This window comes from Procambarus clarkii, chromosome 11 (genome assembly GCF_040958095.1).
Source record: "Procambarus clarkii isolate CNS0578487 chromosome 11, FALCON_Pclarkii_2.0, whole genome shotgun sequence".
NCBI lineage: Eukaryota > Metazoa > Arthropoda > Malacostraca > Decapoda > Cambaridae > Procambarus > Procambarus clarkii.
In genome coordinates, this window is record NC_091160.1 from 33250147 (window position 1) to 33268639 (window position 18493).

The 18493-nt window shown below is 42.5% G+C and overlaps 1 protein-coding gene across 1 annotated transcript in view; it reads right to left on the reverse strand.

Annotated features, from left to right (window-relative positions):
- LOC123748492 (muscle M-line assembly protein unc-89) overlaps nt 1–18493 on the reverse strand; it is a 206445-nt gene that overhangs the window by 67611 nt on the left and 120341 nt on the right. The window contains 2 exon segments of the mRNA XM_069322532.1: nt 1925–4162; nt 9927–13817. Of these exon segments, the coding sequence (XP_069178633.1) occupies nt 1925–4162; nt 9927–13817 (6129 nt within the window).

Sequence of the window (18493 nt, forward strand, 5' to 3'; positions counted from 1 at the left end):
AAAGTATTTTCTCACTGTATACACACCGAGAAGCGTGATATACACCTCTCAGTGTATATCCCTGTATGTGTGTGTATATATGAAAATAAGTATGTCGCCTTAGAGTGTATATGTAAATCTGGAACTCCAGAAATTTAAGTTAATTTCTCAATTAAGTGTAACAAAATATGAACATGTGTACTGTGACATTAATGTTCTCCAACATAAACTGTTCTCGGCTACTGACTACCAATGAACAATATATATTCTGAAGCCTTCAATTAATCAATATAAATTTTGTTGACTCAAATTTCACAAGTTCAAATAACATATACGATTCTGAGGACTTAGCGTTAAGATTAGCTTCATTAGTTAAGTATGTTAGTATAGACGTGTGTGGTAAGAGCGAGGGGAAAATTTAAAGGATATATATAACCTTAAGGACTTTCTATTTTATGATATTGAAAATAGCTAAATGTAACGGAAGGTGTTTGGAATAGAAAGGTTATAGATCGTGGAGGAATGTTAAATTCCGTTGTGTAATATTGGGTTTCGCGGGAATTTTTTGGATTGTGTGCGGAAATACTGCCTCGCGCCCAAATATTAAGAGTCCCGGAGAGAATGTAAAATTCGAATGAAAAAATTAGGTGTCGTGGAAAATATTATGTGTCTTAAAAAGGTTTTCATTTGAAAATATTTAGTATTGTGGGAAAAATTTGGTGTCGTGGGAAAATATTGTGTATCGTGGGAAAATGTTATGTATCGTGGGAAAATGTTATATATCGTGGGAAAATATTATGTATCGTGGGAAAATGTTATATATTATGGGGAAAATACTACGTGTCATAAGATAAAGCATTATTTTTTTATTTAAACTTACCGAATATACAATGTTTTAAAGAAATTAAACATGAGTTAATTGGAAGAAGGGAAATTTAAATTCATTTAGTATATACACCTCAGCCATGTTAGAGCGTTACATGCGCCACTCTTGCTCTGAACAACAACACTCTTCACACATCAGTACATAACGTTCGGTGCAAAACAAAAAACGTAATAAATACAGGGAGGAATACAACCTACAATAAACAAGGAAGAAAAATAACGTGAAAAAAATAAAAATAGGAGTTTTTTTTTTTAACTCGAACTCCGTGTTGCCACATAGAGAGCAGGGAATTAAAGTAAACATGTGTTGCCATAGTATCCAGTTAAATAAACTAACATTATTTCAACTAATTTGATGAATACATACAATATTTTGATATTACAATGTGGCATAAACAGTGTACTATGTACGTAAATTGTTGCTCGTTCGCACTCACAAAAATACAAGAAATAATCTGAACCAAATAATATAATAGTTTGTATAAACACCATTTTTGTAAAATATACTCCAATTAAGATATTAAAATAAGCAGCAAGTTTCATCCATAGCACAGCTTAGTAGCACTGAAATAAGACAAGCGTTATATAGACTGTTAATTATATTTTAAGCTGAAATAATAAAAAATAATTACACTAATAAACCTGAACTTTGACAACACTGTAAAGAGTCTATGACAGGCCCGCCAAATTCTTGGCTTCAAGATTGCCATTTTATATTTGAATTAATATTTTTATCATTTTCTCTTTTAAAAATGTTATGGTTATTACTTTAATTTTTGCACTATTGAGTTGTTATAATTTATTTTTAATGTTGTTAAGAAAAGAGTAGTAGCACACGGGTTATTTTAATGCAGAATCAAATAGGAAATTATTGATTGACGGGCGAGTCGTCTCCGGCAACCGAAATTCGAGACAAAGAAGAAAAACAAAACAAAACAGATAAACACCATTGAAAAAAAAATAAAAGACAGCAATGAAAAATTAACAAAAATATTAAATAATTGAGAAAATAAATAATAAATGGAGAGGATTAAACGATAGTTTCAGCTTCTTTCTTTACCGACTTCGGGGCTTCAGTAGGCTTCTGGGGCGCGGCTTGAGGCTTCGAATCCTCCTTGGGCTTGGCTTCTTTAGTCTTGGTTTCCTCGGAGTCCTTGGTGGCTTCAGGAGAAGCCACGTCCCTCCCTGCCCAAAACTCCTCTACCTCCTGCTGCTCCTCCTCGTCCTGAACAGCGTCTTGGGCCATCATCTCGAAGGCGTCCTCGACCGAGGAGTCGGAATCCTTAGTCTGGTCTTCCAATAACTTGTCCATGGTTCGGGGCTTACTGGCTCGCTCTCTCTCTTCTTTGTCCTTCCTCTCTTTCTCTTCTCTCTCTTTCTTTGCTAGCTCTTCTTTCTCTTTTAAATCTCTCTCTTCTTTCAATTTCCTTTCTTTTTCTTCCTTTTGTTTTCTCTCTTTATCAAGCCTCTCTTTCTCCGCCTTCTCTTTTAGCTCTCGTTCTTCTCTTTCTTTCTTTTCTCGCTCCTCTTTTTCTTTTCTTTCTTTGTCTTCCTTTTCCTTTCTTTCCTTTTCTAGCCTCTCTTCTTCTTCTTTTTCCTTTCTTTCTTTCTCTTCCTTTTCTCTTTTTTCCTTTTCAAGTCTTTCTTTCTGTTCTTTCTCTTTTCTCAGTTTTTCCTCTTTTTCTTTCTTCTCTTTCAATAGTCGCTCTTTTTCTTCTCTCTCTTTCCTTTCTTTCTCTTCTCGTTCTTTCTTATCTCTCTCTAGTCTCTCTTTCTCTTCTCTTTCTTTCTTTTCTCTCTCTAGCCTCTCTTTTTCTTCTCTTTCTTTCTTCTCTTTCTCTTCTTTTTCTTTCCTTTCTTTCTCTTCTCTTTCTTTCTTTTCTTTTGCTAGTCTCGCCTTTTCTTCTTTTTCTTTCTTCTCTCTCTCTAGTCTCTCTTTCTCTTCTCTTTCTTTCTTTTCTTTCTCTTCTTTTTCTTTCTTTTCTCTTGCTAGTCTCTCTTTCTCTTCTCTTTCTTTCTTCTCTTTCTCTTCTTTTTCTTTCTTTTCTCTTGCTAGTCTCTCTTTCTCTTCTCTTTCTTTCTTCTCTTTCTCTTCTCTTTCTTTTCTTTCTTTCTCTTCTTTTTCTTTCCTTTCTTTCTCTTCTCTTTCTTTCTTTTCTCTTGCTAGTCTCTCTTTCTCTTCCTTTTCTTTTCTCTCTTTCTCTTCTTTTTCTTTTCTCTCTTTCTCTTCTTTTTCTTTTCTCTCTTTCTCTTCTCTTTCTTTTCTTTCTTTCTCTTCTTTTGCTAGTCTCTCTTTCTCTTCTCTTTCTTTTCTTTCTTTCTCTTCTTTTGCTAGTCTCTCTTTCTCTTCTCTTTCTTTCTTTTCTTTCTCTTCTTTTTCTTTCTTTTCTCTTGCTAGTCTCTCTTTCTCTTCTCTTTCTTTCTTCTCTTTCTCTTCTTTTTCTTTCTTTTCTCTTGCTAGTCTCTCTTTCTCTTCTCTTTCTTTTCTCTCTTTCTCTTCTCTTTCTTTCTTTTCTTTCTCTTCTTTTTCTTTCTTTTCTCTTGCTAGTCTCTCTTTCTCTTCTCTTTCTTTCTTTTCTTTCTCTTCTTTTTCTTTCTTTTCTCTTGCTAGTCTCTCTTTCTCTTCTCTTTCTTTCTTCTCTTTCTCTTCCCTTTCTTTTCTTTCTTTCTCTTCTCTTTCTTTCTTTTCTTTCTCTTCCTTTTCTCTTGCTAGTCTCTCTTTCTCTTCCCTTTCTTTTCTCTCTTTCTCTTCTCTTTCTTTCTTTTCTTTCTCTTCTTGTTCTTTCTTTTCTCTTGCTAGTCTCTCTTTCTCTAGTCTTTCTTTCTCTTCTTTCTCTTTCTTTTCTTTCTCTTCTCTTTCTTTCTTTTCTTTCTCTTCTTTTTCTTTCTTCTCCCTCTCTTCTTTTTCTTTCTTTTCTTTCTCTTCTTTTTCTTTCTTTTCTCTTGCTAGTCTCTCTTTCTCTAGTCTTTCTTTCTCTTCTCTCTCTTTCTTTTCTTTTTCTTCTCTCTCTTTCTTTTCTTTTTCTTCTCTTTCTTTCTTCTCTCTCTCTAGTCTCTCTTTCTCTTTCCTTTCTTTCTCTTGTTTCTCTTTTTCTTCCTTTTCTTTCTTCTCTTTCTCTAGTTTTTCTTTCTCTTCTCTCTCTTTCTTTTCTTTTTCTTCCCTTTCTTTCTTCTCTTTCTCTAACCTCTCTTTCTCTTGCTTCTCTTGTTCTTCACGCTCCTTATCTAACCTCGCCTGTTCTCTCTCTCTCTTCTTTCTCTCTTCTTCTTCCTCTTGTTGTTGTCGTTGTTGTAGAGCCTGTGTAGACATGCATGCTTCAGACTCTACCCATAGACACATCAAACTCTATAAACACTCTTTATGGCAACCTCTATACGCCTCTGTTGGGTGCCATGGTCGACTATGGCACACCGCTGGCTTATGACAAATTTTTTTGGGGGGCACAAGGTCGACTATGGCTCCCTTATAGTTGGATATAGTCGAGTATAGTTGGTTACGGTGCCATGTTATTGGCACTGGCACCGTTTTCCAAGCACACGTTCGACTGTGACGCTATATGAAGGGAAATATGGCAACTTGTTGAGAGTATAAGTGCCACAGTCGTGTCAGGCACTATGTCACCGGGGACGTTGTTTAATGCGCTTGTGACTGAGAAGGATTTGACGATGGCAATCTCGGAGAAGATTGAGGGCAGCAAGTGCCATACTCGACTGTGGCACTCTCTAATGGCACAATATAAGCTAAAGTGCTTCCTCGTGGCACACACACATTTGACCTTGGCATTCTAGCGTTGCTTTTATCGAATATGGCATCCTGGTATATGACCTTAGAAGTGCCATGGTCGACGTACGTACATAATGGAACACATATTCGACTATGGCACTTCTTTACAAGACTAAACTTCGACAATGTCAACACCATTGACATTCCCAGGCAAGTGCCATCCTTACCGACGGACATAGTCGACAATGGCACCCTAACAGCTTCTCCTAGGAGTAATCTAGAGCTCGTAATAGGCACTAACTACCTGTTTCTTAACCCCCTTCCCCCACTACACCTCTAGGACATACATTATGAATAGCACCATCTATGTATAAACTATTTATAGTCTGCCAGAGTGTTCGAGTCTACCTCAGTACCCCACAGACTCTAAGTAAGGCGACTATCACTCTGGCGGATATCTATATTATTTCTAGGCCTCTAGAACTGTATAAATAACTATCACCTCATGGGCTCAGGGGATGATTATAGAGAGGAGTGATTTAGAATTGAGTTTAGTCAAATATATATTTTTATTTATTTGCTAATAGTTTGTTGCTACACTCGTCATCAACTAGCAAAACATAGGCTGATGTGAGAGACGTGTACTGAGCAGGGTTAGGAGGAGGAGGAGGAGGAGGAGGGGGTGCAGGAGGAGGGGCAAGAAGAGGTGCAGAAGGAAGAAATGAGACGCGAGAGAGGCCGGCTGGTGAGAAGAAATGACCCAAGAAGTGTAACTGATTTAACTTCTGACTTTCTACAGGGTGCTCCAGATATTGGAATATTTCCTTCTAATTACTGTTCCGAAAACTGCACATCTTCCCCGTCCCCCTTCCCCCCCCCTTTCCTCCCCCCCCCCCCCTCCCTACACCCTCCTCCTCCTCCTCCTCTCTCATGATAACCACAAACGTCTCTCATTGGTTATAATTACACATTCTGTAAAGCATTCATGTGGTAAGCATATATATATAAGTTGCGTATATGGTAATGTGTGTTAGTGAGTGAGGCTTGTACGCATATAGCAAACAGCTCGGACTAATGGATTATATCTAGCAAAGCGAGACTAATGCTGTGTAGTGAACAAACATGTATATTTGCTAAGAGTCAAGAATGTGCTTGGGTATGCAGGCGAGGAGTCACAATAACGTGGCTGAAGAATGTTGACCAGACCACACACACTAGAAGGTGAAGGGACGACGACGACGACGTTTCGGTCCGTCCTGGACCATTCGATTGTGAGAATGGTCCAGGACGGACCATTCGTCGTCGTCCCTTCACCTTCTAGTGTGTGTGGTCTGGACAAGAAAGTGTTTGGTATGTTTAACATGCAGGAGGAGTGATTCAGGGCCAGCATACTGCACCCTAATTAACCCTTTCTCGAGTAAGGGCTCACTTAAGTCAAAGGAGCTCCCTACCTCAATCCATCACCTTACCAAACTAGTAAAGGATTGCCTAACCTTCCCACACACACACATCTAGTTCCATAATTCCTTCCCACGTGGCGTTACCGAGAAGGTAATAACGACTATTCCTACCCTGTGATATCCTCCCTTTTCTCTCTCATGTAAGGGGTAAGGGGGTCTGAGGTGCACTAACACAGGCAACCACAAACAAGTCCTCAGTACAAACAATACGACAACAAACAATCAAAGCTTCACAAAGCTCATGGAACTTCTCTCTGGTGGCTAAGTTCAGCGAGTTGGAAACGTCACTTTCCCTCCACCAATGGAATTCTGGTGATTAAAACGTTTGACTGATAAAATGGAACGCTAAACGTTTGACTGATAAAATGGAACGCTAAACGTTTGACTGATAAAATGGAACGCTAAACGTTTGACTGATAAAATGGAACGCTAAACGTTTGACTGATAAAACGGGTCATTAAACGTTTGACTGATCAAATGGGACGCTAAACGTTTGACTGATAAAATGGGTCATTAAACGTTTGACTGATAAAATGAATCATTAAACGTTCGACTGATAAAATGAGTCATTAAACGTTTGACTGATAAAATGAGTCATTAAATGTTTGACTGATAAAATGAGTCATTAAACGTTTGACTGAAAAAATGAGTCATTAAACGTTTGACTGATAAAATGAGTCATTAAACGTTTGACTGATAAAATGAAACACTAAACGTTTACCGAACTGGATTGTCTACCTGTCGTGTGGAACTCCCGAACCATTCCTGACAGTAATATCAACTGATGTAGACTCGAGCTCGTTAAACATTGATGTTGAAAGCTAAAAACGACTGTTAATGTGACTGGTCGTTTAGGGAACGGGTTTTGGCCTCTGTATCTCTTTTCAGGAGAAGCGAGACGGAATTATCTCCCTCTGTCTCTCTCTGGGAAATGGTTTAAGAGACAGGTTATTATAGTTGCATAAATGATCACTTTAAGTGACACGTTAAGTGATCACTTTAAAGTGATCACTTTAAAGTGATCACTTTAAGTGTAGCTGTTGCGCCAGCAATGTGTGCAACCGTAGGTGATGCTGGGCTAAATAGCATTGAAGTAGTAAACAGGACCTGACACGGTATAAACAGGACATGACACTATAAACAGGACCTGGCACTCTATAAACAGGACCTGACACTATAAACAGGACCTGACACTCTATAAACAGGACCTGACACTATAAACAGGACCTGACACTCTATAAACAGGACCTGACACGGTATAAACAGGACCTGACACGGTATAAACAGGACCTGACACGGTATAAACAGGACCTGACACTACAAACAGGACCTGACACTATTAATAGGACCTGACACGCTACAAACATGACCTGACACGCTACAAACAGGACCTGAGACGCTATAAACAGGACCTGACACGCTATAAACAGGACCTGACACGGTATAAACAGGAACTAACACGCTATAAACAGGACCTGACACACTATAAACAGGACCTGACACTATAAACAGGACCTGACACGCTATAAACAGGACCTGACACGCTACAAATAGGACCTAACACACTATAAACAAGACCTGACACTATAAACAGGACCTAACACGCTATAAACAGGACCTGACACTATAAACAGGACCTGACACGCTATAAACAGGACCTGACACATTATAAACAGGACCTGACACTATAAATAGGACCTGACGCTATAAACAGGACCTGACACACTATAAACAGGACCTGACACACTATAAACAGGACCTGACACTATAAACAGGACCTGACACGCTATAAACAGGACCTGACAAGTAGCAAACAAGGTTGTGACATGGTGTATACAAGACATGTAGTAAACATGAGCTGAATGTTGTCGTAATGACATGAGATGGTGTAAACATGAAGCAAACACGTTCCACGTGGTTCATAGTACGCTTAAACAGATGTACTACACAAGCCGGACACGTATGCAAACAAGGTGGAGATGTCACATCGAGTTACCGGCATCGACATGTCAAAATAAATGAACACAGATGAACAGGGTGTGCTGTTGTTGTTGTTGTTTTAGATTCAGCTACTCAGAACAAGAAGTTCCGGTAGCACGGGCTATGGTGAGCCCGTAAATGGAGGCTCTTTGGAGCCATTATCTGTATCAATAGCAACAGGGTGCACTGAAGGGTTCACAAGTAGTGACGACACGAAGAGGTGTCAACACGCGTCGTAGTTTAAGAACACGATGTAAACAAGGTCTGGACGGGATGAGTAAACATACAGGGGCCGATCGGAGCCGGTCGGCCGAGCGGACAGCACGCTGGACTTGTGATCCTGTGGTCCTGGGTTCGATCCCAGGCGCCGGCGAGAAACAATGGGCAGAGTTTCTTTCACCCTATGCCCCTGTTACCTAGCAGTAAAATAGGTACCTGGGTGTTAGTCAGCTGTCACGGGCTGCTTCCTGGGGGTGGAGGCCTGGTCGAGGACCGGGCCGCGGGGACACTAAAGTCCCGAAATCATCTCAAGATAATTTCAAGATAACCTCAAGGGGTCATCACGTGTTCCAGGATAACGAACGATGACCATCCTGATATAACCAGCGGGGCAAAATACCCCTTCCCCCCCCGAACGAGGCCGCGAACGAGGCACTGTGGACGGTGGGTGCGAGGGGGGGGGGTGAAACTGGTTTCGAACCTGAATGAGCGACCAGAGCAGAGGTTCACTTCCACGAGTTGTCTTGTGTCCAAACCACGCAACACCCCTCCCCCCCCCCCCTCTCCCCTTCCCCCCTCCTCCTCTTCCAGCCAAACACCAGCAAGCAAAACAAACTTCAGCGAAGTCTGTGTTTGTTCTTTGAACGTAATTCAAATATATAAATATTATACAAACGAAACAAATAGGCCGAGAGTTTTTGCATAACCATCTTTATGTTCTAGCAAGATAGGCCTATGCCTCCAGCTTATCCCCCAAGACAGGCACATCCACCAGCCTCCAATGACAGAATCACTTATTTTTTTAAGGGAGGGAGGGGGGGGGGGGTAGGGAGCGGTGGTCTGATCACATTGGACTTCGTTATTCGCAACGGAGCGGACGCTGACAGACATACACAATAACGTGAAGCAATGCTGAGACAACCTTCCACTCTCCACCGCCTCACAAATTCCTTAATCTGCACGTCTTCTCCTACCTGAGGAGCGGAGACCAAATTGAATCTTAATGTGCCTAGCCCTTCATCTTGGGGACTCACCATTGTACTGCAAGAAACTCTTTATCATTTAGGTACATTACCACAGGACTCAAGACAGACTGACACTATAGTTTGAGAGAGGCTATAATCCCTGTGGAGGCTGGACTTGGGGCAGAGAGTGTCCGGTTGCCTGAGTCTGGATGAGTCTGGTACTATGGAGGTGCTAACTCATCACGCGAGTGTGAGTGAGGCTCATCATGTGAGTGTGAGTGAGTCTCGTGTGAGTGTGAGTGCTTGCTGGTTACTTTCACAAACCTAACGAACCCCAAAGGCTGCTTATTGGTTGCTTTTATCGGTTCTTTTAAAAAGTGTTTTATTGAGGATTATTACTAATGAATGTTTAATATTTTAACAAAGTTGGACAGAAGCGAACGATCACCTTGTGCTCTTGTTTATACGGAAATGTTGAAATTTGAAATTTTAGTTATTTCACTTTTATTATTATTATTATATTATATTTTTAGGCCTGGGGGGAATGCAGAGTTGAAGAGACGTGTGAACAATGCAGCAGTGAGAGGTGAGCGCCCCTGTGTGCCAGGAGTTGAGCGCCGTTAAGGCTCAAAAAGTGAGCGCCCGCTACTCCCGGCCAGCTATCACCAGCAGCCTCTGAGGTATTCCAACCAACCCACCCAAACAAGACATTACCAATTGTTCGCTCAACTTCTGCGACATTGCTTGCACTTCCTTATCTTTGCCTATTTCCTCTTCTGGAGTTGGAGTCTTTGATCGTTGGGGGGAAGCAGACTCGGGGGACGGAACGTCCCCAGGGAGCTCTGCAACCTCTGCAGGGAAGACTTCACCAGCCTTGAGTCTTAGAGGAGGAGAGTCGTCTCCTGTTTTGGCCCAAAAGTCTACCTCTTCCGCCTCTTCCGTCGGGGTCTGCGAGTGTTTAGACCCAGTGCGCGGAGAAATGGATCTGCCGGCCCAAAAGTCCCCTGACAAATCCTCGGTGCCATCTGGTAGAAGCGGTTTACTCTCCTCTGCGAGTTCGTCAAACAGCAAGAAGACATCATCTGAGGTTTTGCTAGCGTCTGCTGTCTCGACTCCAATCGGCTCAGGTACTGAGTCTAACACAAGTTTTGGCCTCAGAGGTGGTGACTCGTTGCGAGACCAGAAGTCAGATGGAAGTCCAGCGTCTTCAGCCTCAGTGTCCGGTGGTGAAAGAGACGCGTCATCCACCTTCACAACAGATCTTAAAGGCAACGAAGTTTTTCCAGTGGCACAAATTTCAACTTCTTCAGATTTTTCAGCAACTACAATATCCCCAACTTTGGGGCCTTCGGCAGGTGGGGAGACGTCAACCTTTGTCTCAGGTCTCCTCAGTGGAGGTGAAGAGTCTCTTAAACCCCAAATATCGATTTCTTCAGCTGTTGGTTCTTCAACGGCTTCTTCTTCTACAGGTGGCGAAGGGGCAGCTTCAAGTGGAGGTTCTTCAAGAGTCTCTACTTCAGCAGGCGGTGAAGGAGTAACTTCAACTTCTGCAACAGGTCTTCTTAGTGGAGGTGAAGAGTCTCTTGAACCCCAAATGTCGATTTCTTCAGCTACAGGAGCATCTTCATCTTCAACTGTTGGTTCCTCAACAACTGCTTCTTCTACAGGTGGCGAAGGAGCAGCTTCAAGTGGAGGTTCTTCAAGAGTCTCTACTTCAGCAGGCGGTGAAGGAGTAACTTCAACTTCTGCAACAGGTCTTCTTAGTGGTGGTGAAGAGTCCCTTGAGCCCCAAATGTCGATTTCTTCAGCTACAGGAGCATCTTCATCTTCAACTGTTGGTTCCTCAACAACTGCTTCTTCTACAGGTGGCGAAGGAGCAGCTTCAAGTGGAGGTTCTTCAAGAATCTCTACTTCAGCAGGCGGTGAAGGAGTAACTTCAACTTCTGCAAAAGGTCTCCTCAGTGGAGGTGAAGAGTCTCCAGAACCCCAAATGTCGATTTCTTCAGCTACAGGAGCATCTTCAGCTGTTGGTTCTTCAACAGCTGCTACTTCTACAGGTGGCGAAGGAGCAGCTTCAAGTGGAGGTTCTTCAAGAGTCTCTACTTCAGCAGGCGGTGAAGGAGTAACTTCAACTTCTGCAACAGGTCTTCTTAGTGGTGGTGAAGAGTCCCTTGAACCCCAAATGTCGATTTCTTCAGCTGTTGGTTCTTCAACGGCTTCTTCTTCTACAGGTGGCGAAGGGGCAGCTTCAAGTGGAGGTTCTTCAAGAGTCTCTACTTCAGCAGGCGGTGAAGGAGTAACTTCAACTTCTGCAACAGGTCTTCTTAGTGGTGGTGAAGAGTCCCTTGAACCCCAAATGTCGATTTCTTCAGCTGTTGGTTCTTCAACGGCTTCTTCTTCTACAGGTGGCGAAGGGGCAGCTTCAAGTGGAGGTTCTTCAAGAGTCTCTACTTCAGCAGGCGGTGAAGGAGTAACTTCAACTTCTGCAACAGGTCTTCTTAGTGGTGGTGAAGAGTCCCTTGAACCCCAAATGTCGATTTCTTCAGCTGTTGGTTCTTCAACGGCTTCTTCTTCTACAGGTGGCGAAGGGGCAGCTTCAAGTGGAGGTTCTTCAAGAGTCTCTACTTCAGCAGGCGGTGAAGGAGTAACTTCAACTTTTGCAAAAGGTCTTCTTAGTGGTGGTGAAGAGTCCCTTGAACCCCAAATGTCGATTTCTTCAGCTACAGGAGCATCTTCATCTTCAACTGTTGGTTCCTCAACAACTGCTTCTTCTACAGGTGGCGAAGGAGCAGCTTCAAGTGGAGGTTCTTCAAGAGTCTCTACTTCAGCAGGCGGTGAAGGAGTAACTTCAACTTCTGCAAAAGGTCTCCTCAGTGGAGGTGAAGAGTCTCCAGAACCCCAAATGTCGATTTCTTCAGCTACAGGAGCATCTTCAGCTGTTGGTTCTTCAACAGCTGCTACTTCTACAGGTGGCGAAGGAGCAGCTTCAAGTGGAGGTTCTTCAAGAGTCTCTACTTCTACAGGTGGCGAAGGAGTAACTTCAATTTCTGCAACAGGTCTCCTCAGTGGTGGTGAAGAGTCTCTTGAACCCCAAATATTGATCTCTTCTATTTCTTCAACTACAAGAGAAGTTTCAGCTGTAGGTTCCTCAACAGCCACTTCCACTTCTGCTGTAACTTCACCTGCTGGCTCTTCGAGAGTCTCTACTTCATTAGGTGGTGAAGGAGTAACTTCTTCAGTCACTATAACATGGCTTCTCGGTGGCGGCGAAAAGGCTCTTGGTCCCCAAATATCCGCAACCTCGTCTTCCTCCTCCTTCACGTCTTGCAATTGTTCGTCTCTAAAGCTTTTGCGCCTCTTAGGAGGCGGAGAGAGATGTTCTTCGTCACTAACATGTTCCAGCTGTTCTCTTTCTTCTGTAACAATTTCATACACAACTTGTGTTCTCGCTTCATCTGAATCAAACCATCTCTCGAGCAGTGCTTCGTCTGGCGACTCTTCTGTCGGTTCGATTGGAGTCTCCTCGGTACCTGTAACGATTCGCTCTTTTTCTTCTTCTTCGTCTATAAAGGGAACTGCTCTTCGTGGTCTCAGCGAAGTCGAAAACGCTTCCGAGCTCCAGATGGTGACGTTAGATTCGTTTTGCCTGAACTGTTCGGAAATTTCCTGTTCAGTTTCTTCTACAGCCTGATGTCTGACTGCCGATGTCTCGTCACTAGTGACTTCAATCGTGGCCTTTGATTTCCAAAACTTCTCCTCTTCCTGCTTTTGTATTGACTCCAAGACGACGACCCGGGTGTGAGTGTCTTCTGCACCAAACCACCTTTCTACGAGATCTTCGTCATTGTCGTCTGTCTGACACGTTTCTCTGGTCTCATCTCCATCATTTTTTTGTTCTGCTTCCCTCTCCTCTGTCTCCTCCACCTCTATTTTTATCCTCCTAATTGGTGGCGGAGAATCTTTAGCTACCCAGAAGTCGTCGGAGTCCTGCTCCTCCTCCTCCTCATCTTCGGGCTCTTCAGTTGTCGCTTTTTCGGCGGGTAACTGCGAGGTGGGTTCTGTATCAACGATCTCAGGTCTGATCCTCAATGGCGGAGAAGTCTCTCGGGAACCCCATATATCAATTTCTTCTCGTTGGGAACCTTCAGGACTTGTTTCTTCCGCTTCAACTCTAGGTTTCTCCTCGAGCTGTTCTTCGCCAGGCGGTGAAGGAGTAGCTTCTATAGTTTCTTCAGTGGCCCTTATCCTTAGTGGAGGCGATACATCTCCTGGACCCCAAAAATCATTTTCTTCAGGCTCCTTTACAGGTGACTCAGTTAGAAGATCCTGATCAGGTGGTCCTCCTGAAGGCGGTGATGGGGTACCCTCCTGGGCTTGTGTGGCTTGTCCTATTCTCAGTGGTGGGGAGGAGCCTCGCGATCCCCATATATCGATCTCCTCCTCCTGCAGGCCCTCAGCCTCAGCCTCCCCAGCAGTGGTTACAGAGCCTTCCTGTGCTTCCTGCAAAGTCTCCTCCTCCTCAACTCTGGTTGGGATTTTGGCCTTCTTTGAGGGTGGTGATAGGTCTCTCTCGCTCCAAATGTCCCCTACTGCCCCATGAGGTTCCTGTGAGAAGTGCTGTGTCAGAGTTCCCTCACGGCTTGGTTAGCAAATTATCCTTCAAAATAAAATAAGGCATTGTGTGTTAACTGTAGAGAGAGAGAGAGAGAGAGCAGAGCTGCATTATGAACTGAACCATTCCCTGGGAGAACTGTGCTTAAATAATTATGAGTGGTCTTCTTAAACATGGCCTTACAAGTCATATTTAATGCATCTTGATTATTTACATAACATGGTTTAGAGAAATTATATACTAATATGTAATATGTGATACTGTAATATGTAATACTGTACTATTACTGTATTACTGTACTAATACTGTACTATTACAAATACTGTAATAATAATACTTAATATGTAATACTGTATGTATTTCACCAACATGTATCACAGTTACCTATCTCACCCTCCTTACCAACACGACACATTGAGCCATGAGGGCCTACACTTTCTGCCCCTTTCTCACATTATGTATTTAAGCGACTGCATGATTCTCATCCTTTCTTATTTAAATGAAACATTATTTTAGATATCTTTCAGTGAAAACTAAATCCTATATATCTAGTTTACACACACACATACACATATATAAATATATATATATGTAATTGACGATCATGAAACACTGATCACTTGTATGCGGATAATCCACAGAGAAACAGAGAAATGGAAAAGAGAGATGAAAAGGCCAGACGAACTGGGCCTTTGTCAACACCTGAGTCCGGTGTTGACAAAGACCCAGATCGGCCGAAACGTTTATCTCTCTTTTCTATTTCTCTGTGGATTTTCCGCATATATATATATATATATATATATATATATATCTGTGTGTGTGTGTGTTTAAAATAGACCATTAATCAACGGTCAAATGTAAGAATGAAAAAATATATTAAAATACACTGTACTAACTTTGTAAAACATTCACTTTTATTTAAAAAAAAGACTTGAAAACAAGTCATGGTCAAATTATTTACAAATAATTCCAGGGAAAAATATAGGATTTATATATATTTTCTGAGGATAACATATCCCCATAAAAAAATATTGAGCTATATTTTACCCTTTCAGTAATTACTATTTAGGTTTTTAATTCCTTTACTCCAGTTCATCCCAGAGAAGAAAAAACAAGCTTAAACTCAAAAAAAATAAATTAACCAAGAAGAAATTGTCTGTCACGCAGAAGATATTTGTTGTTTACAAAATAGCATTAAAGCACGTGTTTATAATAACTTAAAGAGATAACGTACGCAACAGAGATTTGATTAGAAGTTGTGTTAAATTCAGACGCTAAGTACCCGAGTCTCCTTAAGGTCGGAAGAGGGAGACTTAGAGCTTAAGTACTTACATTGTTACTTAATGAGTAGTTGAAGATGGGGAAGCAACATTATAACTAGCCAATGAGTACTCATAACTACTCTACCTCATATAGGGCCACTCCACCTCATGATTATTCTACTTCTGGACTAATCTACCCCAAGTATATGCATTCAACATTATATGTCCTCACATTCATCATTATATGTCCTCATATTCCACATCATGTGTCCTCATATTCCACATCATATGTCCTCATATTCCACCTCATGTGTCCTCATATTCCACCTCATCATGTAAGCAAAATAAACGTAATTTATTAAAAGTGCTTTAAGCCACTTATTGTTGTAAAGACTTTACCACACACTCGGTCTTCACTAAATGTTTTCTAAGTGTATCTTGACGACCATTCCAGAAGGTCGTTAGAGCTGCTATGAGGGGTCGTAGAGCCGCCTTAATGACTCTAGAGTAGACGAGGAGCCCTAAATAGGACGAGGAAGTCTGGAGGCAGAAAACCATTAGAGAAAGAAGAAAAGAGGAGGAAGGAGGAAGATGAAAGAAGGGAAGAAGAAAGGAAAAGAAAGAAAGAAGAAGTAGGAATTGCCGGAACAGGCTAAAACTGTCTTTGTAACTGGATATACTATGTAGTGTACCAGTACCACGGGGTGTTGGTACTGTGAAGTGTACCATGGGGGTATTGGTAGTGTTGGGTGTATCCTGTACACATCACACCAAAACTGACTATATAACTTATTACCACCATCTACACCTTTATCCACAACACCCACACCTATGTGTACAATAGCCACTTTGCCTATACCTTTTATCCAGTCCCACTTCAGCATTTACACCTGCATGTGCATCTACTCTTACATTTACACTTACATCTGCGCTTCCATCTACGCTTCCATCTACATTTACACTTACATCTGCGCTTCCATCTACACTTCCATCTACGCTTCCATCTACATTTACATCTACACTTACACCACAATCACACTAGTTACCAGCCTCAGTCTGTTCAAGTTACCCTTCAAATGCATGAAGGACTTTGTAAGTGATTTAGCCAGAAAAAGATTACGACGACTTCAAGTATTAAAGCGGATAAGTGTTAGCGTAGAACGAACATAGAACTGCGCAGAAAGCCGACTGATATACTGAAAAATAATTACCTGCTACAAAGACGCTTTTGCCAAATTGTAAATTAAAAAAAAAAAAAAGCTTTTTGTAAGTTTAGGTTATAGAAGCGATAAGTTTATAACTGCTCTTTATTTCTATACAAAGCGATAAGTCTCTAGATACAAGATGGCACAAGAGAGTTACACAATCGAGTTAAAGAAGGAAAAATATACTTTGGAATGAAATTCAGAAATCTGTGCCTGAAGCGGGAAATAATTAGAACAGGGTTGGCAGAAAACTTCTCTACACTACGACCGGGGTTTAAGAAAAAAAGGTATTTTGTGTCTATGGTCGGAGCGTTGCGTCAAGACGATGGCCGCCGAATGATTACAGTTGCCGCCGGCGGCCGATGGCGCGAAAAAGCCTACTTTCCTACGTTACTGTTATGCCATCAATATTATTTTGTATAGGGGAGGGGGAAGGCTCCTTGAATGCAGCGCAAACATTGTTTTTATAACATTAAACTAAGAAAGTTATTCTGTCCTACGAAATTTGGCAGGTGCCTCTGTAGCAGATAGTATGTGACTTCGCTACTCCCGCTGTGACTCTTCTATCAAAACATCATTACCCTCGATTTTCTGGGTCTTTTACTGGGCAAAGGAGTAGGGGTAAGTTCTTGGCCCTTGTCTGTGGCTCCCTTTCCTCGAGGGGTCGAGTCCCTGTTTAATAGGGCCAATGAGCCCTTCTTCACTCCCTTAGCAATCAGTCTATTCTGCCTCTCTGGCGTGTTCTCGCCTGTACCCTCAGCTGAAGACAAGTCGTTATGTGTTGCTTGAGTCGTTCGTCTTGCAAGGTCACTAGTCTTACCGCTACTGCCCTTGCTAACTCTGCTTGATATCTGGGGTCCTTCTTCTGTCAGAAGGTCCATAGCGGACTTTGCTTCTCTTCCACCTGGATAACTGGGCTTATCCCCGGATTTTGAATACAATCCATGCAAAGAGCTTGCGGGTGTGGACCTGCTTCTTCCTCCTTTCGTCCTATGGCGAGACCTGTTCCTGGCACCAATAAACCCAACCTTTCTTTTCAACGAGCTGTCCACCACTTGGCCCAAGAAACACGTCACCCGTACGGGAGACGGCTGCCGCACGTCGCTGTCAAACCATAAGTCGAGATTCACATCGTCCTCTTCACCGTCGGGAGGAAGCTGCACACGGAAACGCCTGTATTTCTGCATGACCTTCTCAGCGTCGGCGGTTCTGGCTAAGATGGGAAGGGATCCTGTTACGTCTTTTCCTTTGGTCTTAAACGTCTGAAGTCCTTGGAATGAGCTGTTTTGAAAGACTGGCAGATCAAGAGCCTCGTAGGTCAGAAATGGACGACTTATTGAATCTCGCCGATTGCCTTCTGAGAAGCCCTTCCCTGTGGTGCGAACCGGGTTATCAGACCTCTCTGTCGGGGCCACAATTATCGGCACCGAGTGTCGTTGAGACACGTCGGTGGCCCGAGGTCCTGAGGGTGAATGGTCCAGCTTCATGTTCCTCCACGACCTCCCTGGGGAAGCCTCGGCCCTAATCCTCCCAACCTCCTCCAATGATTTCGTTTCATTACATTCCTGGATTACATTATTATGAGTGGCTGTGTTGTGCACCTCAGGCACATTTAGGTATTCAGATGGTGGCGGTGGCTTCTTGGAAACAGCGTTTGATTCCTCCAGTGTTCCATCTATTGCTACGATATCTTCTAGAGGAATATTTTCCGAACTCATTTTAGCAGTTAATTCAACATCTTTTGGGTAACCTTCAGCTTTTCCTTTTTTTAGCAGAATGTCTGGATCCTTGAAAGAACTTTCAGGGTTTTTTCCTTTGGAGGGAATATGTGACTCTGCTTCTTTGGTGTGTTCGTCCCTTATCGGTGTGTCGAGGTCCTGCTTGACGGAGGCCAGCGGCGTCTTCTCTCCTGCTGGGGGAGACGTTTCTTTCACAGCCCAAAACTGTGCAATCCAGTCAGTTCCTTCGTCTTCTAACTCATGACTGGGTTCTAACAGCCGACTTAAGTCATAAGTTTCTTCATTTACCTCTGTTCTCCAAGTTGTTTCCGGAAGAGAGACAGGTGTGTCCTCCTTAGTGGCACTTGAGGGCTGACTAGACACGTCATCTTTAGTGGCACTTGAGGGCTGACCAGACACGTCATCTTTAGTGGCACTTGAGGGCTGACCAGACACACCATTCTTAGTGGCACTTGAGGGCTGA